The 24,487-nt window shown below is 37.5% G+C and overlaps 1 protein-coding gene across 4 annotated transcripts in view; it reads right to left on the reverse strand.

Annotated features, from left to right (window-relative positions):
- sbf2 (SET binding factor 2) overlaps window positions 1-24,487 on the reverse strand; it is a 183,138-nt gene that overhangs the window by 37,153 nt on the left and 121,498 nt on the right. For all 4 annotated transcript variants that reach the window (XM_073859387.1, XM_073859388.1, XM_073859386.1 and 1 more), the window contains 8 exons: window positions 13,527-13,702; window positions 11,846-12,112; window positions 6,286-6,458; window positions 5,993-6,066; window positions 3,418-3,613; window positions 3,123-3,250; window positions 239-414; window positions 25-152 (listed from right to left, as the gene is read on the reverse strand). In XM_073859387.1, coding sequence (XP_073715488.1) covers window positions 25-152; window positions 239-414; window positions 3,123-3,250; window positions 3,418-3,613; window positions 5,993-6,066; window positions 6,286-6,458; window positions 11,846-12,112; window positions 13,527-13,702 — 1,318 coding nt within the window. The remainder of the gene's footprint in view (window positions 1-24; window positions 153-238; window positions 415-3,122; window positions 3,251-3,417; window positions 3,614-5,992; window positions 6,067-6,285; window positions 6,459-11,845; window positions 12,113-13,526; window positions 13,703-24,487) is intronic.

Raw genomic sequence — 24,487 nt, forward strand, 5'->3', positions numbered from 1 at the left:
TATATGTCTGTGTAGTATTCTCACTGGAGATATCATCGTCCTCGTGCACTGTCCCCCGACTGCCCTTCTCAGTTTTCTTCAGTGTGGATTGGCGGCCCATTGTGATCTTCCCGGCTCTTTTGGCTCCTTTCACTATGGTCTTAGATAGTGTTCTATAGAAAAACAAATATTCAAAGTACAATGCAATAACATGCATGTAAAATCACACTCTTATAAGCATACAATGCTTGAAACTGACCTTAAACCTGTGTTTTTCTCTTTCTGTTTGGGTAATATGAGCTGTGGCGTCGTCTGTCCTGCAGCAAAAGCAAAGGTGCTGAAGATGGACAGGGGATAGCGGATCCGCAGCAGGTGTTTCCTGAAGATCTCGACCATCTCGGAGCTCACCTCCTCATCAAACGCCACCTTTACCAACTAAAACAACCCAACAAAGATACTAATTCATAATCAGTTGTTCCCTAATAAACACCCTGCTGCTAGCCTGAGTGATTTATTAAGCAGTATAGTAGTTTTCAATTGAGGTCACACCTTCATGAATCTACCAAAAAAATCATTTGGTGGAACAAGAAATAAGCTGGATAAGAGCACAGAATAAGATCTTTACTATTCTTCGGTTAAGAACATTCCAAAAATGAGGTTTGGCCGCACAAACGCTCATCTGTGTGACCCCACATCCCCTCACTTTGCGTCCGCCAGCTACTCGTCGGGGTCTGACCTGATCTCCCCGGTGGACTGCAGGTCTTAATGAGGACGTGGTAATGCTCCCCAGACACCGACTGCTGGCAGACCCCCTCGAATGACCCTCGCTCTCATACAGGGCTTGATTTTACAGCTTAAGTCAGTAAAACGATAGGAATGAGACATAAAATCTTTATAGTCCTGTAGTCCATGCGTAGTGAAGAACACAACACATGTGGTTCTCTGGCTCTGTCCTCATCCATGAAAGGTGATAATGAGTCAGACAAAAACAGCAGTTTGAAGTGCACAAAAATCATCTTTAACACAAACTATTGATAAAAGAATGTAAAAAAAGTCATTTCTAGACAAAATGCTTTACAGCAGATTTAAACAGATTCAATGAATCAGAAACACTGCGTTATAAAAACAGCGTATTGAGATTTGGCCTGGTCAGAGGTTATGAGTCTGAAACCACATGGGGATGTAATATGTGATCCTGGACCACAAAACCAGTCATAAGGATCTTTTTTTTTAGAGAGATTTATACATCACCTGGATGTATGGTTTGTTAGGATAGCACAATATTTGGCAGAGATACAACGATTTAAACATCAGGAATATGTGCAAATAAACATTATTGGAAAAAACGCCTTTAAAGTTGCCCAAATAAAGTCCTTAGCAACACATATTACTAATGATAAATAAATTTTTTATATATTTACAGTAGGAAAATTACAAAATATTTTCAAGCAACACGATCTTTACTGAAAATGAAAAAGGTTTGGCATAAGTTTTGGCATCTGAGATATCATTATACTAGAAGAATGGAAAGATGCAATACAATATTAAAAATGTGTAAATGTTAGGTTTTGTTAAACTATATTTGTTATTTTGGTGCAAAAAACTTTACTAACATTTAGGGGTGTCAAACAATTAATTGCATACAAAATAATAGCTTGTATTTGCATAATTTATGTGTGTGTAATTATTATGCATATAATATTTGTAATATGCTTGTATAAATTTAAGAAATTTTTTATTTATATATTAATTTGTTTTATTTATATATAATATAAATATATAAAAATATACACATGTAAATCTTTCTTAAATATATGCAGTGTAAAAAGTGAAAGTTGGATTAATATTACTTTAATTGGTAACACTTAAAAAAATTCAAATTAATTTGTCTCACTTTAAGTGAAAAATTGAAGTAAAAAAAAGTTTTACATTTTTAGGTTTTAACTAGGGTTGTCAAAAGATTAATCACGATTAATCGCATACAAAATAAAAGTTTGTATGTGTGTGCACTGTGTGTAATTATTTTGTAAATTTACATGTATATATATTTATTTAGATTTTGATATAATTTATATTATATATATATATATATATATATATATATATATATATATATATATATATATATATACATTATTTTTTTCTTAAATGTATACATGTGTGTTTATTCTTTTATACATAATAATTACACACAACAATCACATATATATGATGCAAACGCAAACTTTAATTTGTATGCGATTAATCGTAATTTATCTTTAACTGGCCGTTAACTGGCACTGTCTCGTGAGCGGGACACCTAAGTTTACTTCAATATTTTGCATATAAATATTTTTAAATCTATCACGCCAAACTATATATTGTTGGAAAGGTCTAAGATTTTCATATTTCAAAACATTTTAGCAGTAATAATAATGCAGTGACAGTAATTTATTAATTTGTGACAAGAGTACGCAGCAAACCTCACAGCAAACCAACACAAACCTCATTTTTTGATACTTTTATGTATAAAATAATACTAAATAGCATTATTTGTATCTATTACAAATTACAATAAGTTTAAACTGCTGAAACATTTTATTTAATATTTTCACTTCCAGACAATTCCATAAAAACTTAAAAGTGTCTTCTTTAAAACAAGACCAAAATTAGAATCTAGACCAAAGAGTTATATTAATTTGAAGGTGTACATTACCTTTCCAAATTGTTAACTTAGAAAAGTAAATTGTAAATTGTCAATAAAATTATTTAGTTAGAAAATTTAAGTTGCAAAAAAAGTAGATCCAACTTTCACTTTTTACAGCGTACACAAATGTTTGCGTATTTAAAATTATGCAAACACAAAGCATGATTAATTGTTTGACAGCCCTACTTAACATTTTACCAGGAATCTAAATGCTAAATGTTATATTAATGTTATATTTAGCTATTTTATTTTATATTATGCTATATGTATGCTATATTTAGCAAAGGGATTTTTTTAAAAAAATGTTTAAATTATTCCAATAAAAAAAATATTTGATGGGTCATGAGAAAGATTATAACTGTCCGGGTGGGTCCAGGAAAGAAAAAGTTTGGTGACCCTTGCTATAATGTGTGATTATTAATGCTTGCACATATTTGATCATTTATTCAGTCATTACCTGAAATGAGGCGGATCTCAGCTCAAGGCCCTCCTGCATGTTCTGCTGTAGTTGGCTCTGAATTGTGATCTTTTTCTCTTTAGTCAGAGAAGAGACTGGAAAACTTCTGATCACTGCCTGTTCACCAACTACCCATACAAACATAAGCATGTGAATACAGAGAGTGAGTGAAAAATTTTCTTCTCAACTTATTATACAGTAGTAAGGCTTGTTTTGTTAAAATGTAATTAACACTATCAAAATGACAGACACTGTTGTCTAGCGGCATAAGTGCACCGTAAGCATCAAGACTTACCTAACTGGTCGTGAGGAGTTCCTTTAAATATGATGCGGTAAGTGGTAAGGAAAAGTGCTCCCTCTGCTGGTAGGATGTGTGGTCCTCCCAAAAGTCCCCCAGTTGCCTCCTCTCGACCATCAGGGTCTAAGACGACTCGCAGACCTTCTGACACCAGCTCTTCTCCAGGCAGCAGCGCAGGCCGCAAGATCTTGGGCTGAAGACCAGAAATGTTATTAAAAAACATTGCAACCAAAATCTATTACTAAATGCACCATTATGTTTGTGGTAAACAAACCTAAATGATTATTTCATTTACTCTGACAACCTATAAAATGTCAAGTGTTTCTGGTTTTAAAAAACAACACGTCTCTTGGTGAAGTAAACATCTATCATTAATTCCAGTTTTAAGTATGGTAATTAAGTGTAATTGTGTTTACCATAGCCGCATAATCTATCAACTTTACACTATCCAGACAACGTCTAGAGCCATTATCTGGTTCATTAGATAGATTCAGAGGCATTAGAAGAGCACAGACATGGCCCTATGGGAACTAAAGCAAAGTATTTGTTTTGTCAAAAGCTGGAGTATTAGATGAAACCCAGCCAAATCTGGGCCATGATCCTCCTCACACTGGACATGGAATTGGGTTCCCAATAATCTCCTTTAAAAAAGTTACACAATAACAACACAACCTCTCATCAAGGTCTTCATCCAGTCCTGAATTCTCTCATGTTGAGCATCTCACATCATTTTCTTGCAATCATCAGGTCATGATTTGTGGTTTTCTTGTACTGTATGGGGTGTTTCTTTGTTTTGCTTCTTTAAAAAAGCCTGTTCATGTACAGATTTTATATCACCCTTATCACAGACCTGGACAATCTTTTATAATTAGTTAACAAATTTAAAACTATAATCATCTAATCAAAGAGTGAAATAAAAATTATTTCATATTTATAACAGGTTAATGCAAATTGGTTATGTAAGTCAGTTCAATGAATGTTAATTCAACTACAATTGATTAACATAAAGGAATAGTTCACCGAAAAATGAAAAGTTGTTCCAAACTTGAATAAATTTCTTTGTTTTGCTAAATACAACCAAGAAGGATCTGGGGCACCACTGAACTTTCATAGTAGGGAAAAAATAAGTAAATGGTGCCCCAGATCTGTTTGGTTATTAACATTTTTCTAATGACGTTTTTCCACTGCCGAGCACCCCACGATTTAGCTTTTCCATTGAGTTTAGTAACACTTCGGAGTGAGAAGCATTATAGGCGTGTTGTTATATTTGCGCTGCCTACTGCTGTGAAATCATACAGGTGAGACCGTTGTTGGAACGCTAAACATCCCCATACATTAATTTATTTCTCAGTCCACCTCAAAATTAAAATTGACCACCATAAATATATGTTTGCACATCATGTTTATCACTAACTCTGTCTCACATAACAGTTTCTGTACAAACACCCGTGGAGTCAGTCAACGTGCACAATGTTTGAAAAACGCTTTGGAAAAGGAGACGGCCCGACTACCAAAACACACTTGTAGCCAATCAGCAGTAAGGGGCGTGTCTACTAACCGTCATCCTTGCCTGGGTTGCGTATGTGTGGGGCGGGTCTTTTAAAAGAAGGTCCAGATTCTATTGGGGTAGGGGCGTGTTTGTTTAGGTGATTTCAAACATCAAACATTGTGCACTCCGCCTTTAAGCATATATGCGGAGGTGCACGATGCGAATGTGCCGCCACAAACTGCAAGTCTGGAAAAAACTGTTATGGCATTCCTGATTCTCAACCTGTGGATGCTTTTCATCGTTATAAGGTAGTTTGGGAACTTACAGCCAAGCACAGATAACAACATGTTTACTCGAGACAGCGCAAGCTAGCATGAAGGTAAAGCTAATCTTTTACATTATAGCAATGACGCTGGTAGTGACGATTCTCTCAGACCAATCAGTGATCTACAGTGTTTTCGAGTCTTTTCGAGAATTGGGTACCACGTACGGCACCCAGTGGAAAAGCACCCAAAAGTAAGCTGACCCGACCCAAACCGTGCGGTATTATGCAATAGAAAAGCGCCATAAATATCTTCATTTGTGTTCAGCAGAACAAAGAAATTTATACAGGTTTGGAACAACCTGAGGGTCAGTAAATAATGACAATTTTCATTTTTTTCTGTGAAGTATCCCTGTAATTTGTGTTGATTTTACAGTGTGATTTGTATCAACTAATACACAAAATATGACTTTTCCCTTAATTGTAATGTTGTTTACAACATCCAACAGTTTTGCCCCTAAAAGTTTTGATAAAATTAGTTAAATAAAATATTTAACTTGGCTACCAGGAAACAAAAATACCAGTGAAGAGCATAACTGAAGGAGAAATGTAAGGTGTGATATGTGAGAAAGAAAGAAAGAAAGAAAGGAAACAAAGAAAATATATATTTTATTTTGCTTCATCTTGGTTGTATGAAGAGAGTAAAAGAGATCTGCCTATCATGCATGAAACATTTACCGTAGAGTCAACCAGACAGGAAGAACAAACACTTAAATACCACCACATGTGATGAAAGTCTTTATATATTAATCCACATTCACCTTCTGAATTGGAGGCAGTCTTCTACTTTCTCTATGAACCACCTCTAGAGTCTCCATCTGCATTGCAACGATCCCTTAAACAGAAACAAATTCTTTACTGGCATGCATTTGTTATTATCTGTAAGTAACACCGTAATATGCATGATAAATTTGACACAATAAAGAGATAAATCCATTCTATAAAATCTAATTCATCCACAATAAATCGTTTTTGTTGTAGTGAATACATATTTAAAATATGTGTAGTTAAATTTTATGCAATATATAAATGCAAACACCATGTTGTCTTGTACCTGGAATCATACTATGCAGACTCTTGATATGATCCTGCGTCACTCCGCTTTCCGTGCACACTTTGTCTATGAAACGAGCGATGAATCTCCCCACTGAGTTGGCAACATCGCTGGTCTCAGAGTCTTCAAACCCACTCTCAGTGTCAAAGCTCTCTGCCACACTGCCTGCAATACTGTTCATAAAACAACACAAATTATATATTACATTTAGGCATTGAGTGGAATGCTTTTATTCGTGAATCCAACACGGAAGGGACTTAAACTGCAATTCACTGACTGGCTTCCAAAAGGGAGTCAAATCCCATAGACCCCTCATGTTAAAATGTCCAACATTAGAGAATGAAAAAATATGTCTACAAGCTGATACAAAAAGTGTTTTTGGTCTATGTAACTAATTTTACTTTTCATGACAACTTTGAGGGGGGTCAAATTTTTGCAACTAATCTTTTTGAATTATATGAAGCCTTAAAGGGACACTTTACTTTTCGGAAAATATACTCATTTTCCAGCTCCCCTACAGTTAAACATTTGATTTTTACCGTTTTGGAATCCATTCAGCTGACTTTGCTGCCGTAACATGGCTACAGGAGGTGCAATGATATTACGCACTGCCCGTAATTTTTGCTGCGTAATATCATTGCGCCTCCTGCAGCTATGTTACAGCAGCAAAGTCCTTGATTATTACGCCAGAATGAGAGTATAGTTCCTAGCCATATCTGTCTAGAAAATCCCAACTTTTAATTTTCTGTCGGTCTTAGTACACAATGTAACTACAGAAGAGTCAAGTTTTAAATAGGAAAAAATATCCAGACTTTTTGGTTATTTTTTAGCGTGATGCTAATGGTCAAATCAGATTCAATGGATTATGCTAAGCTATGCTAAAAGTGGTACCGCCAGACCCAGAGATCAGCTGAATGGATTCCAAAAAGGTAAAAATCAAATGTTTAACTCTAGGGGAGCTGGAAAATTTGCATATTTAATAAAAAAAGTGTCGTTTCCCTTTAAGGTTCTGCACACTTAAGGGCGTGGCCACTTGATTGACAGGTGGATTGCCACTGCTGTCACTACCTGAGCTAGGTAGCCGTGGTTTCAGCAACCAGGCACTTCAGTTCCACCCCTGTTTGCCTATTTTTGGTTTTACGAGAGTGACACGCTAACAAGATAGCAAAAGCTGTCTCCGCCCACTTTGGCTTCAAAACTGCTCTTCAGAAACCTATGAGTGACGTCACAAACACTACATTTATGTTTTATGCAGTCTATGCTTTATATATAATTTAGACATATATAGAGTGAGCTTTGAGGCTGTCAAGTATTCCCAGAAAAGACATTTAAAGTCTTTAGCTGAATATTAACTATTCAACTAACATAGCAGAGAGACCTTTAAGCATTTTTGGGTAGTGTTTCTTAAATTAACATGTTGGGAATCTGTTTATAGACCGTTTCATTCAAATGGTTTAAAACATCACAGTCAGAAAGTGGGCAGTCTGGGCTCCAGTTCACATTGCTTGTGGCGCTTGAAGAAAAGTGATGTAATTCTGTTTACAAATAAAGATATGTGCTCCAAAAGAAATAAAAAGCCTGTCTCTAGTAAAACTGCACTAATGCAGACTGTGTTTACCAATGGAAGCAACTTTTGATCTGTGAAACTTTAAAGAGCACCTATTGTCCGATTTACGTTTTTAAATTTCCATTGGTGTGTAAGTGTTTATTAGTACATGTTAACGATATGCAAAAGGTACAAACTAAATGATGACATGAGTTATCATCTCCAATGTAAATCTCTTTTCTTGGACTACAACAAACACACGGATTGTATGTAGGCAACAGTTTACTTCCTGGGATTGGTGATGTAGACAAGACCAACATTATCATAATTCCTCCCACTTCGGACTCACAACCTGTAAGTTACTCCTGTTAACAACCAAATCTTTCAAACATGGTAAGGAGCGTCACGTTTCCGTCTGACGTCAGAGGTATTCAGGGCAATCACATCATACAGATTAGCTGGCCAATCAGGAGTTTTTCAAATCCATGCGCTTCAGGAAGACAGTGAAATCTGGAGCTACAAAAATGTACAGTATGTGGAAAATAATGTGTTTTTTAACCATAAACCACGCGAACACATTGTATTATACCAAATACACAAAATAACGTTTTTTAGCAATGAAATAGGTACTCTTTAAGTGTACACTTCTCATGTTACTGCTTCTCTATGAAAAAGTGCTTTGCTGTTTTGTAAGTCGCCATGAAAGCGTCTGCTAAATGCTTCAAATGAATAAAATTAGAGTAGTGGAGCAAACACTAAAAAATTACATTATTGTATTTAAAAAAAGATTTAATGATCCAACATGAGCACTCCTGCAGAACCTCCTGTGCAATGAAATTTTTTAATGGAGATGGAAGATGTGGATTTGGCCAAATATGAGGCTGTTTACACTTGGTATTAAGATGTGTTTTCATCGATCGGATCACAAGTGGACGAGAGAGACACATTACGTTTACACCTGGTATTTAAATCCGTCTCTTTTGTCCACTTTCGACCGCTTCTGTGCTGAATACTATGAGGGGGTGGTCTGTGAGACGGTGGGCGAGTCTCTCTGCTGTCATTCAAACCCGAGCGGGAGTAATTATGAGTTTATATGGACGCAAACTAATATAATGTCGGAGTGCACTGCTTGTTTAGCAAGTAAACATGCTGCACAGTGTTTTGTACATGAGTATGTAAGAGCTTTCTTTGAATTTTCAGCGCAATTGATGAAATAGGATCGCGCAACTTTCACACGCTTTCAAAACGAAACTACGGAGATCAGCCGCTTAGTTTTATCAATGAAAGGCTAAAAATAGCGCTGTTCACTGAATGTTCACGCCAGAAGTCAAAAAAGACGTAAAACTTGTGTTTAATACCTCAGATTAGATAAATGGGCGGAGAGAAGGCGGTCGCGTGTGGCTGTTCGAACGCATTCAACCACATGTGCGTTCAGCAACTCCAAAGCGATCCGATCGAAAGTGGTTTCGACCACCTCTGGATGTGGTTGAAAGTGGTCGAAAGTGGACAAGCTCAAAACGTTTTGAACACCGTTTACACCTGGCATTAACGTCGTCCACTTGTGATCCGATCGACGAAAACACATGTTAATGCCAAGTGTAAACAGCCTCATGATCCATTCTAAAGCCAAGAGGCCACCCCAAACTCACACATATTATTATAACTACAAATCCCCAATTTCCCGAACCGTATGACATTCCTTTGGTTATGGCCGAGTGTTGATCCAGCAAAAGGCCAACTCACTTCATCCCACAGCTAAAGAGAGGTGAAAGTCAAGCTACTGGAGAAACATGTGGTGTATAACCAGATAGTCCCCTTGAGGAACTGCACTACGTCCTTACATTTTCACCTCCAACCTGTCAGCACATTCTCAATATCAGCATGGGGAACGAAAGAAACGAAAGAAACTTTTTGGCTTACTGTTACTAAACAAACCGTCACTCTTTCTGTTAAAATCACTGAGATATATTGAGTTTGATTTATGTTAGCAAATTGAAAAAAACACGAGTCCTACCGTACGTCATTTTCTGTTTTTATTATTTGCGCCAGTACTACTTGAGAAACAGCAAAAGTACTCAAAGTACTCATTTTAAGCAGACTGAATCTGGTTCTCTTATCCCAAATAAGCACCACCTATTAAATCCTTATTTGTGTTTTAAAGGGGATCCTATTATGCAAAATCCACTTTTACTATTTGGACATAAACATGTGTTTGCAGTGTGTAAACAACTTTCACACAAAACATTGTTGCACAAGGTTGAGCGTTTTCTTTTTCCGATGTTTTTTCACGCTGCCAATAGATGATCTCCCGCAAATTATTGGAAAGTATAATGTTTTTCCAGAGAGTTATTGATGAACGAGTGTTTTGGTGTTTTGGTAGCATGCAAGTACATTTTGTCATCATATGTTTTTTTTTTTTTTGTTTCTAAGTTGGGTGTGTAAGATACCAAATTCAATGCTATGTCATATTAATCAGTCTCTTGTTGACTAAAACATAGCATCGTTTTGAAATATGCAGCTCTTAGCAACTTTTTTGGTGGGCTTGAAAATATTTTGACCCAGCGGGCCGGGGTTAATTGTAACGCTGTGTTACAACTAATCCCTCAGCACTTACGATATGAAAACCGCTAACGTTAGCGTAATTCATGTGGTTGATTTGAATAGGCTACACACAAATGATTGCTGGCTGCCAACAAAATAAATGTGCCTGTCTTATGAACAAAAATAAATTTAACACACGATTTTTGATATCTTTAATATTAATTGAATAAGGTCACGTCAAAGATTGAAATCATAATGAAATTAATGGCTTAAATCAGACATTGATTTTCATTATCTCAGAATTTGATTTTGAAACTGTAGTATGGTTTTTACAGACTGGGTCACATATAAAAAAAAATTTTGTCATAATTGTGCTGCTTTTTCTCACATACTGTATCCATTTATAATTGAACTATTGTTAGAAAAGAGCTGGATGAATGAATACAGTGTGGATACCTGTCTATTATAGACGGATATATAAACAATATCCACTTCAAGTATATAGACAAGATAGTATTGAAATATTTGCATACAAACTTAATTTTTAGCAAGTGTTACAACTAACCCCCTGCCTGTTACAATTAACCCAACCAATGGGAAAGTTGGAACGTTTGCACTTCTGTCACGTTTGGTGTAATTGTCCAAGAATGTTTATTTGTAGCAGATGTGTGTGTTGCTTGTGTAAAAATATAATTAATCAAACTCAAATATTTTTTGAATGATTGAGACAAAAACAAAAAGCGTTAGTTTGTGCCTCGCTCTCCCCATACCTTTAATAAGACGCCCAGTCACACAGTAGTCAAATATGTCTGATTTGCAAATGGGTCACAATTATGTTTTTGGCAAACATGACTTTACATGCAGTAGATATCTTTTTGAAGAGCAATTACTTTTGCAATGACTTCCCATAATGCAAAGTGTTAAGAGCACCTGGTAGCTTTTGATAAGGTTGAGTGGTGCACCTTTACTTATTTAACTGTGATTTCATGCGTGATTGCTGGCCTTCATGATCATGCAGAGATTTGTGAGTGATGACCTTTATTAGTCATTGTCTGGGTGGTTTAATGCAATTCCTACTTCCTGATTATAAAGCCAACAATGTCTATCTACCTTTTTCCATTCTTAATTCAATGCATTTTTTTGCACAATGATCCGTAAACTGTGGGGATTTAATGCCGAGATATTTTAATGATTTGCAGGCAGAGGTCAAATGTAAGACATGAGTCCTCACTAACATACTAATAGCTACTAATAAAAATAGTGTATTTCACTTTTTTTTACACAATTTACTTTTTTAATGGCCTAGCACAGTGGTTGCACAAATGTGTCACAGGTCTGTTCCTCACATAAAAGCACAGTGCTACCAAAGTAAAGGTCATGGGTTAAAAAAAAACACACACACGCCATACACACATAATGCAGGCCCTGAATGCACTGTAGTCACATTTGCATTAATGCAGAGCTTTTACTTGCCTGTTTGTGAGGATGCTATTGCTGCCGCTCTCCCAGTCGGCTGCAGGGGCTGTGCGCAAAAGTTTGTTCTTGCTGGTGTCCAGCGGTACAAGCAGATAGACCATCAGGCTGGCGTAGTGGATGGCCTGGCTGAACACAGTACTCTCTTCGTTCTTCACCAGTTCCAGCTGCTTCTCTTTACCTAGACTTGGCCAAGCACGTAACTGCTCCGCCGCCAGGTCCATAGCGGTCCGTTCAGACTCACTGGATTCTGTGGTTATTTTACCCTGTTCCTAATAGACATGAAGCAGATGGAGAGATTGCCAAATTATACCCCCTTTTCACCTACAGTTGTATGCTGGAGTATGTTTACATCAATGAATCTTTTTGTAAACTTTCTTTCATTTTAAGTTGATAGCAAGGATTCGGAAACAGAGATAATAGTAGGGCTGTGTATCGGGAAGTATCTCGCGATATGATAGTGTATGTATAACCATACAGGTGGTGCGCTGCAATCTGATGCTATTTTGTGAATATAATTTGATTTGTATTTTTTTATTTTATTTTCTATAATTTAAGAAAACCTGTCATTAAGAACACACCATCATATGCGTAAAAAAAATTGTGGCGCGCCCCTATGCTACTACTTCCTGTCACTGTTTAACTCTTTCCCTGCCAGCGTTTTTGCCAGCACCATAATTTCTATGATTTTCACAAAAAATGTATGCCTTCCAAAAATGTTCTCCTTTAAATATAAAAACATACAATAGAAATGGAAAAACAGACCCTCTGACTCAGTTTTATCCTATCTTCATTTGTTCTTTATTTATCATCTCTTAAATATGAGTAAGTTTTTTCAAAAATACCAAATTTTGAACAAAAAGCTGAAATAATTTTCTTTTGTTAGAGATCAGATTCATTAAGTGATGATCAAAACATGTACTGAGTTTTAACTGTTTTTGGATCATTGGATGCTTCAGTTTTTTATAAGTTGGGTAAAAGCGCCACCTAATGGATAATACCGGAAATATGGATTGCCGTAAAAACTCATCATTGGCAGGGAAGCGCTTTCTATTAATTTACGAGATAACTCGTCAAAGGCGGGAAAATAGTTAATTTTAAGACAGTAAGGGGCCAGTCACACCAAAAGCACTTTAAACGCTTGCAAACGCAAGGCGCGACGCACTGCATTTTTAAAAAAAGAGCAGTGCGACGCAGCTTTTCATATTGCTAAGCAACCACCGAGTCAGCTGTCTTGTCAATCAAATATTGAAGCGTGAGCGCTCTTTTGCTGTTAACTGTCATATTAGCAGAAAGAGGACGCTTGCTCTGACCTTGTTTGAGGGTGAGATGTGCACAAACACGCAGGAGAGAGTGAGCGAGTGGAGTCCGGTTCTTCAAAGCAACTGTAAACTTCCCTCACCACAACGTAAGGCCCGCCTCTCCCCTCATTCGATTGGACAATGGAAAGACGCAAATGACATCGGGCGGTTTTTCCGCTCTCAGCGCAAACGCGCCCTGCCCATATAATATCATTCAAAAAAGGCGCATGCAACTGCCATAAACGCTTTTGGTGTGCTTGGCCCCTAAGAATGCTATGAAAACTACAAACAAAACAACTGCCATTAATCTTGTATGTTTTTTTAAATATTGTTTTATTTTTAAGAATTGAAATTTCACAAATACGTCTGACTACGAATCATGTTCCTTGATCTTGGCAGTGATGAGATGTTTGTCCTCAGGGGCAGTAAGGTACAGAGCTCGGATTTGGTTTTGCACTTCAGAGTAGAAGGTGGCCTCCCAAAACTGCTGATTGGTCCAGATGGGATGTTCTTGAATGCAGCTGTAGACGAATTGGTCCACCCCAGGAGCCAGTTTCTGTAAACATGAAGATGGATCAGTGGGCGACACGTAGTGGATTTAACTCTGGCAGCATGCTAAGCAAAGATTGCCTGCTACCTAACAGGTCAGATCAGTTCGGGTCCTCACGGCTCATGAAACTAACTGGGCTGTATGGTCGCTTGTAAAGAAGTTTATCACAAAGCAAGGTGAAAACAGAAAAAGAAACCACTGCTGCCAGAGGTTTTAGGAGCGATTACTCAATTTAAATGGTCATAATGTTCTCAACACGTACAGTAGCCCTCATACAATGTGGTAGGACAAGGATCTTGAATACAACTAAATCACCTGTGGTCTGCTTACTGACTCTAGTGGCTATGAATGACATCTGTTAAACTATGAAAGCATTACTCAATCCAGAATTCACATGGTGTGTGACGTCTTCTTCGCCCCCCTATTGGTTTTGGTTTCTCTTTATGGCTTTTCGTTTTATATCAGATTACCTTTTCATTTCTCATCAAAACCCCAAAACACACAATATGGTGGGTTGCCTTTACTATTTAACTTTCCTTTTAACTAACCAAATCACAATCGCAAATGAAATAGATGGATAGATGGAGAGAACAAATAAAAAAGTAATAACCAAGTCTCGTTGCGTATTAGTTAGCATGACTCTACTGTGCTAGCCAGCTTGCTAAATTTATGTTATTGAAAGTGCAATCTGTTACTTTTGCATCTTTACCATCTGCTTTTGAAACAATAAAATTGCAAGTTATCTGCAGAGTCATATCAATCTGATCTCACGAGATTGCGTACATATTTTACGAGTTGACTAATTCGTAGAAAGTTAATTGTGCAAAAAGAATAAAGAACCCCCCCCCCCAACACCAATGTCACAGGGGTCAAGGCAAATCATACAAAATTGATGGATAAATAAATTCAGACGTAGCCTAATGCTGCGTTCACACCAGCTGCGGTAGAGGCGTCAAGCGCAAGTGAATTCAATGTTAAATCAATGTACGCGTTTATGCACGTCTGGAGGTCTCGCGGCACGAATGAGGCGTTTAGCGAGGCGCAGTACACGTAATTCGCAATTCACACGTCTAGTGAGAATTGCCACGGGAAACATTCAAGTTAAAAAAATCTGAACTTCAGCAGAAAAAGCGCTGCGTTAACCAATCAGGAGCTTGCACTAGTAGTGACTTGATTAGAGTAAGCGAGCAGAGTTGCAGAAGCCCCTCCCATGACACGATTTTCCGCGTGAATGTCTCGAATGACTAGAATTTTACGTGTGAGTAAACTCAAAATGTTTCAACAACGCGCGAATAGCATGTTTTTGCCGCCTATAGCGCGTCTGGTGTGAACGGTTAGACACAGAAATAGTGATCAAACATCTAAAATGATCTTTAATTGTACGTTTTCTGAGAATTGTACCATCCTAAATGCTTAACTAATACAAACGATGCGTGTCCATCCACTTGCATGTCTGAGATTTTGGTTTCGATTTTAAAACATGCAGGAATTAGAAAATAAAGTGCAGGACTTGCATGATGTTAAAAAAGTTATTAAGAGAGATAAAGTTCGGTACCTGATTGATGTTTAAAGGGTTGTTAAGAACAATAAAATATGAAAACGATCTTCCTCGTGCTGACTGAGACATCTAAAGCATGCATTGCACACACTTTGCTGACTCTTTCACTAATAATAAACATACATTTGCATATAGCATCCTGCAGGAAAAACAATGTAGTTGTTTTTGTAGGATGTGGAGGAGGAATGCACTGCCAAAACTGTATTATGCACCTTCAACACGTGTGTGTATGTGCCATAAGAATGGCAACAGACAGGGGTGGATTTGACCGCATCTTCAAGAACAGATGTACGAGGGTCATTGTGACCTCTTCCAACTGTACAGCCTTAAAGATAGATGTAGGAGAGAAAGACTAAGAGAGCGCTAAAAATAGATAAGCAGATTTTGCATTCTAGGAATGTGTAAATCTTCACAGGAGACACTGAGACATCTATGACGCTGATGCATCAACCAGCTTGTACCAGCTAGAAACGTTAAAAACAAGCAACCACCAGAAGCTACATTTTCCAACAGGGATAAAGAGTAAATGCTTAAGTCATGTCAGAGGACATAAGACAGATGTATTAAGATCCGTGACCAGCGCATGCTAACACAATGATTTACCAACACTTTGGAACAAATCTCTGCTGGCTTAATACTAAGAGACATTCCTTGTGCACGCCAAAGGTCGAATCAAAATAGTCTGAATCCGAGGAAATCAATCCATGGACATCCTTACTGAGGCCTACCGTGATGTCAGTGACCATGATAGATGCACTGTGATGTGAAATATTTGTCTAAAAGACAACTGGAAAGACACAATTCATTTACAATTATGATAAATGTCAAACAAATAAAGCAATGTAGAACACAAGGGCAAAATGTTAAATGATGGAACAAACAGACTCGTCTGGCTTGTCGGTATGCAGGACAAGCTGTAATCGTATCCCACAATGCAAAGTAAACAAGGGAAGGTCAAATTTTGGCCAGATGCATAGAGGGGGTCATGCGTTGCCTGTAAATTGACAAAAATTAATACAACAAGCTTGACATAAGCGATCCATCCATATTCTAAAAGAATGCAAACAATTACAGATTCACTAACTAGCTTTGCAAATGCCAAAGTCTTGTTTAGATCAGTAGAGTTAGACATCTACACTAGTTTTAAAACAATATTGCGAAATTAATTTATCAAACTGGCAGATTCCATATACATAAATTAAATTATATTATACATTTTGTATGATGAATGTGCCTTCATAATCTTTAAATTAAAAACATTCAACCCACCTTAAAATTACTTTTGTTGTCACAAATTTTGGTGGGAGGGCTGAGCCATTGAGGACTCTGCAATTAATCGTCCTTGTGTTTATTAGCAACGCCCAACTTCAAACGATCCAATCAGTTCCCGATGGACGAAATCTCATCTCAGGAGCCGTTTACTCGGATATATGTCACGATAAAGAAATAACACTTCCGTTTCATGCCGAATTGAAATATTTCATACATAATTGATATCTGTCCAATTAATATTTGCCAAATTAAAGTCATAAATATACACAGAACACACAAACACATACATACAGGGACATAAATATACAAAACCGAATATTAATTATTCAATAATTATCAGTGTAGCGTGCAGCAACCTCAGGGTTCCCACACCTTAGTTAACTTCAAATTCAAGGACCTTTCAAGGACTTTCAAGGTCCAGTACCCTCAAATTCAAGGACAAATGTGGGGACACATTTGAAGTGAGAGCAAGGTTACATCGTGTTACCTTTTAAGGTACTTTGTTACAGTTCCCTTTCGAGGGAACTCGCGCTGCGTCACTGCGGTGACACTTTGGGGATGCTTCCAGGGGTAAGTGTGTCTGAATGTGTATAACAAATCCAACTAATGATGAGGCTTAACGACAAAGACAGGGTGACGCGGGAGCCAGGAAGTATATCACTATCTGAAATATTACCAAAGACGGAGTTACAGGGACGCAGGAAGTATGGCAAGGGAGACGCAGCGTCTCGTTCCCTTCTCAGGGAACAACAGTTACATACATAACCCGAGACGTTTTCATGTGTCAAACACAACTATGCAAAAAAGCATTTTGGCATGAATCAACATTCGCATACAGAAGATATAAACATTTAAAGTGAACAGTTTAGCACGTGTGCTTAAAAAGTCTAGAATTTTTATTATATTATACTACATTACACAATGACCTGTAACTATGTATGAATATTTTCAAAAACTTCCCAGGGCCTTGAATTTTTTCCCCAGATTCAAAAACTTTCAAGGATTTTAAGGACCTGCAAGAAACACAGCGTCATCTATAGAAACATTTGTGGCAAAAGTATACATGCAAATTCTGTCAGGGGCACAAACTGAGAACCACAGCCAAATGATGCAAGAAAAATTTAATGCAAAGGCAACTAACATCTTTTCATTAAAAAGGAATAAAACAACGTAAAATGCTAGCTTTAAATCTAAAGAGTCGGTAAATGCTACCACCTTATCAAAAATTTTGGGACACGCAGACTACACAGAGGTACAGGACAAATTATCTTCAAGCTTCCCACACATCACAGAAGACATAACTTCACAGCGCAGCAATGACTTTGACTAACTTTGTTAAGAGTGGAGTAATGTTTTGAAACTGAATATTTACTGAAACAAACCAAATAGCGCCAAGAGAGTGAAAAGAGCATGTAAAGGATGTTTTCATGGCATGCAGACCTTGACTACAGAACAGCATAGACTTTTAGGAATGATGACAATGTGCTCCATTCCCACAAACACACAGCGAGGGATGTTTTAATGGGTCATCATAACAGCTCAAGTCCAATTGCATTGTAGCAAGAATTATTACTCACTAATTCAATTCAAAATTCATTCAAACAATGTTGGGTGATTCTCACGAAATCCAGATTCAGAAGGTGTCCAGCATCAGATTTTTTTTAAAAGCCCTTGAAGAATTTTTTTTGCACATATAAGACTTATACCCATTATTTTTAGAGGATTTTAAAAAATATTTCCTTTAGAATTATTTACATTTTTTAGATTATCATTATCAAAAATGATCATTATACAACAAGATTTTACATTAAATATATGCATTTACAACTCATGTTTCGGTAATGAGAACTAAAAAGTTGTCTAGGTACTATGACCAACAAAATTTTAACTTTTATCTGGAAAGAAAAAATAAGAACTGCTTATCTGGTAACCATCTTGAGTGTCACAGTCAATTATGTCCCTTCCAACAATTTTTTTTGAAAATGTTAGTAACCTTGAGGGCTTAAACAATGCTTGAAAATTGTTGTGGAGGATGAGGAAATTGGTCTTGGACACATTTATATTCCTTATTATTGTCTCTCCAATTACCAATGATCATCAAAAACCACATGTTTCTTTACTGTAAATGTTTATAGTATAACATGCACTGAAGCTTTTAATTTTTTTGATTTTTTAATTATAAATATTTCCATGTCAAAGAACCCAAATCCAGTCATGGACACATTGCGGTAATGAAAATTTTCCCCTTAAATGTGGAAAAAACAACAAAATTGGTTTGTATGATGTCAATTCAAATCACGTGCAAAATAGTACATGACGATATGTTTGTAACTGTATGTTTCTTATTTTGATACTCTTACTTTGCATTTACTTTTTTTATCAAAATGTTTCATGACACCTCATAAGTCTAATTTCGTGGGAATCTATCACCCCGTTGCATCGTTTCAAAGCAACTTTACATAAAAACATTTAAAAAATTAATAAATATATAAAATACACAAATGAGCCGATTACATTATGACCACCTGCCTAATATCATGTAGGGCCTCCTTTTGCTTGCAAAACAGCAGCTGTGCGGTAAAGCATTAATAGGACAAGGTGGCAAAAGGTTTCCTGGGGTATCTGGTATCATAATGTCAACAGCAGGTCCTCCAGTTCCCGAAAATTGCAGTGTGTAGGGATGTAGCTAAAAAAACACTATGTTCTATTTGGTTCATGTCAGGTGAATTTGCAGTGTGGCATGATGCATCATCCTGTTCGTAATGGCCATCACCAGCAAGGGAACACAGTTGGCATGAATGGGCGCACTTGGTCCGCAACAATGTTCAGATACCTGACAGCTGTCATAGATGGTGCAATTGTGATAACAGGGCCTAAAGTGTCCCAAGAAACATCTATGAGTTCATTCAGGTGCCATAGCCTCTGTTGGTAATCAGCGTATCTGCGCTCGTCCATCAATGTGATGCACCAGGAATCTTCAGTCGTCAGACAAGGCCAGCTTCTTACAGTCATCCATGGACCAATCACAATGATACTGGGCCCATTTCATGCATTGTTGCTGATGGCGTGCAGTTAGTATGGGGACCTGGCTGTGCAGGCTCATATGCAGAAGGATTCACTGAACTGTGTGCTATGACACATTGTCATCACTGTTGTAGCTGCTGATGATTTGTCACACTGTGGCCCTGCGTTCGCTGTGAATAATGGGCGACAGAATGCATTTTTGACTACCTCAATGTGGTAGAAAATTGACAAGCTCAAAATTGTTTACACTTGCATTTGGTGTGCAAGTGTGTATTGGTACACGTCAACGATATGCAAAAGGTACAAACCCCAAAGTAAACGATGATGCGAGTTATCATCTCCAATGTAAATATCTTTTCTTGGACTACAACAACAGTTAACTTCGTGGAATTGGTGACGTAGACAAGACCGGCATTATCATAATTTCTCTCGCTTCAGACTCACAGCCTGTAAGTTAACTAAAACCAAATCTTTCAAACATGGTAAGGAGCGTCACATTTCTGGCTGACGTCAGAGGTATTCAGGCCAATCGCAACGTACAGATCAGCTGGCCAATCAGGGACAACGAGGTTTTCAAATACGTGCCCTCCTACGTGCTTCCACTTAAAGCAACACTATGTAGTTTTTTTTACCTTTAAATAATGTCTCTAAAATTATTACAGTGATAGAACAACTTTTAACTGGACAAATTGTACTGTTGCTGCAACCTGAGCAGCCTCCTAGCTGCTACAAGCACACTCTGAAAGTGGCAGTGGAGGGTAGGAAACACAGCCCCGCCCCTCCCCCTGCCTGTAGAAGAGTGTCTAATACCAGGCACTGTTGCGCTTTTCAACCACATGGGGGAGCTGTAAGTCATTTTTACATGGAAACTACATAGTGTTGCTTTAATTTTCATTTCGCTTCAGTACTACGTCTGGGACTGCTGTGTAGAGTTTCGTTTTCTCCTGCGAAAATCTGCAGGTCCAATCAGCGAACAGAGGGGGTTGGCTAAGACAATGACGTTGAGGTCGTGCGTCAGTTTGAGTTGTAGTTCAGTAATGGCATCGGAGAAAGACGTGAGAAAAGCTATTCGGTCCGTTGTTGCAAAACTGCAGAATATACAGAAGTTAAAGCCGGAGCAAGAACAATATTTGCTAAGTTTTGTTGGTCTGATCATTCGGACTTGTTGTTTCCGGCCGGTTTCGGCGCATGACATACGTCACGACCAAACGTTAGTGATTGGTTATGGCAGATTCAGAGTGACTCTGGGCAGATCCAATAGTTTTAAACTTCAACAGAGGACCCTCCTTAACGGAAGTAACGCTTTGCAATGGAGCGTGGCCAGACTCTCTGTACAAATGAAATGAATGTACGAGAGTCTGGTTGGACCGGGCTAACAAAAATATACGGTATGTGGAAAATAATGTGTTTTTTAAACCATAAATCATGCAAACATATTGCATTATACCAAGTACACAAAATAATGTTTTAGCAATGAAATAGGTGCTCTTTAATACCAGGTGTAAACAGTCCCTAAAACATGCTACAAGAAAAGATCTGAACTGATTTGTAATCTTCTTGTTACATCAAGTAACACATTATCACCAGGCAAGGACAATAAAAATCATCTCATCCTGAATAAGCAACTTGAGATGTTGATAACCATACTGTACTTCTGCTGTGCAGCCCGGTCCTTGGTCACATCATCTTAAAAACTTTTTTTTTAATTAAAAACAAATGACTTTAAAAACGTGGCTGGGCAAGAACACAAAAGAGGTCTCTGACCTAATTTCCTCCATACCTAAAATAGCACACAAGCAAACACACTCATGTCTCATTTTTAACTTCTACACATGTTTTAGGATCGAAAACTATGTATGATCAATGACCTAGTTTTTTGAAAGGTTAAGGAAGCACGAGGTGAGAGCTTCTCAGAAGACCTTTACAAATAAAAATGAATCAACAATCAAAGGCTAAAGCATGAAAAGCAAACTGATTCCTTGGGAAAAACCTTTTAACCTATCTGCATATTCATGTGGCGCGTCTGTTAGCGCGTGATTTCTCACAAGGTCTGCATGAAGGTCTGCTAAATCAGGTTGCATGCACTTAAGTTGTTTTTCGTCCTACAAATCTCCCTTTGGAGGTGAATTAGTGATGACCAAAGCATTAAAAATGAGCCAAGAGTTGTTCAGGTTACATAAAAGCCTTTGTTACCAATGCTGAGAGATCAGTGAGTCATAAAGACAAAGAGGACATTTACATTATTCTGCTTTGCAGATACAAACTTGGTATCTTGGCATGGGACCATAAAAAAGCACATTGATAATAACTAACAACCAACAACACCCTGGCTTCACAGGGTGGAGACTTTTGCACGAGCGATCCTCATGCATTCAGATTTTTCTTCACAAAGTGTAAACATCCATCAACAGTTTGTCTGCAAACTTGCATCCACCAGCCATCTTTATGTCCTATAGCATATTTACTATTGAGACCTCACAGCAGATGCCAACATTCAGGGTCCATTCTTTAGGCGAGACAGACTTTACCTTCTGCCAAGACAGAGCTAATAATAAGCAGTCTGGTTCTATACAAGGCAACTGAGAGAGGAGGGGAGGGCTAACTCACAGGAATATGCGTAAGGATTTAATTTTAGTGAGGCACAGGGATCACCTAAGGACAACCCTGAGTGCCAGGAAGAATGGTAGCACAGTATTTTAAGATGTGCGTTGAATGATACAATTAATTGCAGGTGATATTTGAAATATATATCACCGGAGCTCACCTTAATAATTGGGCTTTAACTTATAAGAGCGGATTGGATGTGGCACAACTCTACTAAGAATGCAAAGTAAACCAGGTTTAAATGCAGAGTTTGTTATTGTTGAAGGTTTAAAAAATCTGCCTGTCAGCTCTTTCCGTGTGAGACCCTTGTGCGCTTACATAAAAATGACAAATCTGGAAGAGGAAAACTGAAAAACAGGAAATTCAAGGTTTGGCACAATAGCTTTCAGATGTCTCAGTGCAACACTTGAAAGAGAGAGAGAAAGATCTCTGGCTCCCGGGAACTGTTTTAGCGGCAGGTGCATCTCTCTGGCAATGTTTACATGCACAAAATTTGCACAATACAATTTAAATGTCCCCCAAACATTGCAATCTGATTAAAATGTTTGTTTACATGTACATTCTGCGCAAGCACACAGCCAGGGTTGCCAGCTTCGCATATCAAAACCAGCCCAATGGACATTCAAACCTAGCCCAAAAGCATCCCAAAGACTATTCTCAGCCCAAATACTAGTAACTAATAAACAAAATTCTTTCATTTTTAACCCGTAGAAAAACAACAACTCGCTGAAACAGTTTAAATAGTAGCACAAATCTGAACCTGAAAAAAGCAGAGGACTTGGCAACGCAGCGCACAGCATCTCTCGTCGAGTTTGCACTTTATTTCTGGATAAATGTACAAAGCTGAGTTGAAGAAAGTTGTTCTTAAGAAGTTTTCAGATATAGGCAATGACATTTTTCAAAATGCACCACGCTATTTTATTGCTTTATGTAGCCTAATGTTATGAAAGTACACAGGAATGCGGCAAAATGTAGAGCATTTCCTTAATAATGCGTGTTGCCCTCGCCTTGCTTCTGTGATGAGAATTATGTGAGACGTAATTAAGTAAATATAAGACGTGACCTCAAATGTTCTGCACATGTGCACAATGTATTTTTGCATCAGACTGAGAAAATACTACGAATCACACGGTTACATGCATACGTTTCTCCTGCTGATCGGATCACAGATCAAGCTACACCACACCTTTTTTAATTAAAATGATTGAAATTTGCATCCGATCGACGTCAGTTTTATCGATAAGGTGTTTACAAGAAGGCATTACAATGCGATTGAGACATTGAGCTATGTATAGGCTGATTTTTGATGAATTTAAATCAATAGCACGAGAATGTCCAATACCGATTGTTTATTAATTAACTGCAGGAAGGCAATAAGTTGCATGTCTGTTGCATAATCCAGCATTTCTAAAAAATATTTATACAAATTATAGTTTGTTAGACATGCAATGGAAGGAAAAATAGTAATCATGTGAGAGTTTACTCATTCACGTGAGCCATGCGGTCAGAGTAAGAGTATTTCGGGAAAATGTCTGTGTTTTGAGCTTTTTCTCAAAATCTCAAAAAAGACCAAAAATCCCCCAAATTTTATCTTACTTTGTGCCTCTCTTTGATGTTGGTCAGTTGAATGTTAAATAGATCCAATCCATGTTCAGTAAATATAATTTGATGCAGAAATAAACTAGCTAATAGGCCCACTGTATAGTATTATATACTATAGTGTTAAAGGTGCAGTGTGTAATTTTTAGGAGGGTCTCTTGACAGAAATGCAAAATAATATACAAAGCTATATTATCAGAGGTGTATAAAGACCTTTCATAATGAACCGTTATGTGTTTATTACCTTAGAATGAGATGTTTTTATCTACATACACAGAGGGTCCCCTTACATGGAAGTCGCCATTTTGTGCCGCCATTTTTCTACAGAAGCCCTTAACGGACAATGTTTTTTTCTAATTTGTCTCTGATGATGACATGTTTGTCCTGTGGTGGCTACTGTAGCTTTTCTTTGTGTTTCAAAAGCGAGTGGTGAGCAGTGGATTAAGCCGTTGGTTGCAATTCGCAACCTCACCACTAGATGCCACTAAAATGTACAAACTGCACCTTTAAATCAGTATCGGTCCCAAAAGATCCTATCGGTGCATCCCTAGTTAGTACAGTAAGAAACAACACTGAACCACTCTAGATACCTTAGCAACCACATAACAACTAGGGATGCATAACGATTAATCATGATTAATCTATAGCAAAATAAAAGTTTTTGTTTACATCATATATGTGTGTGAACTGTGAATAAATATGTATATATAAATAGGCACACATGCATGTATAAT

The sequence above is a fragment of the Misgurnus anguillicaudatus genome, chromosome 21 (genome assembly GCF_027580225.2).
Source record: "Misgurnus anguillicaudatus chromosome 21, ASM2758022v2, whole genome shotgun sequence".
Taxonomy (NCBI): domain Eukaryota; kingdom Metazoa; phylum Chordata; class Actinopteri; order Cypriniformes; family Cobitidae; genus Misgurnus; species Misgurnus anguillicaudatus.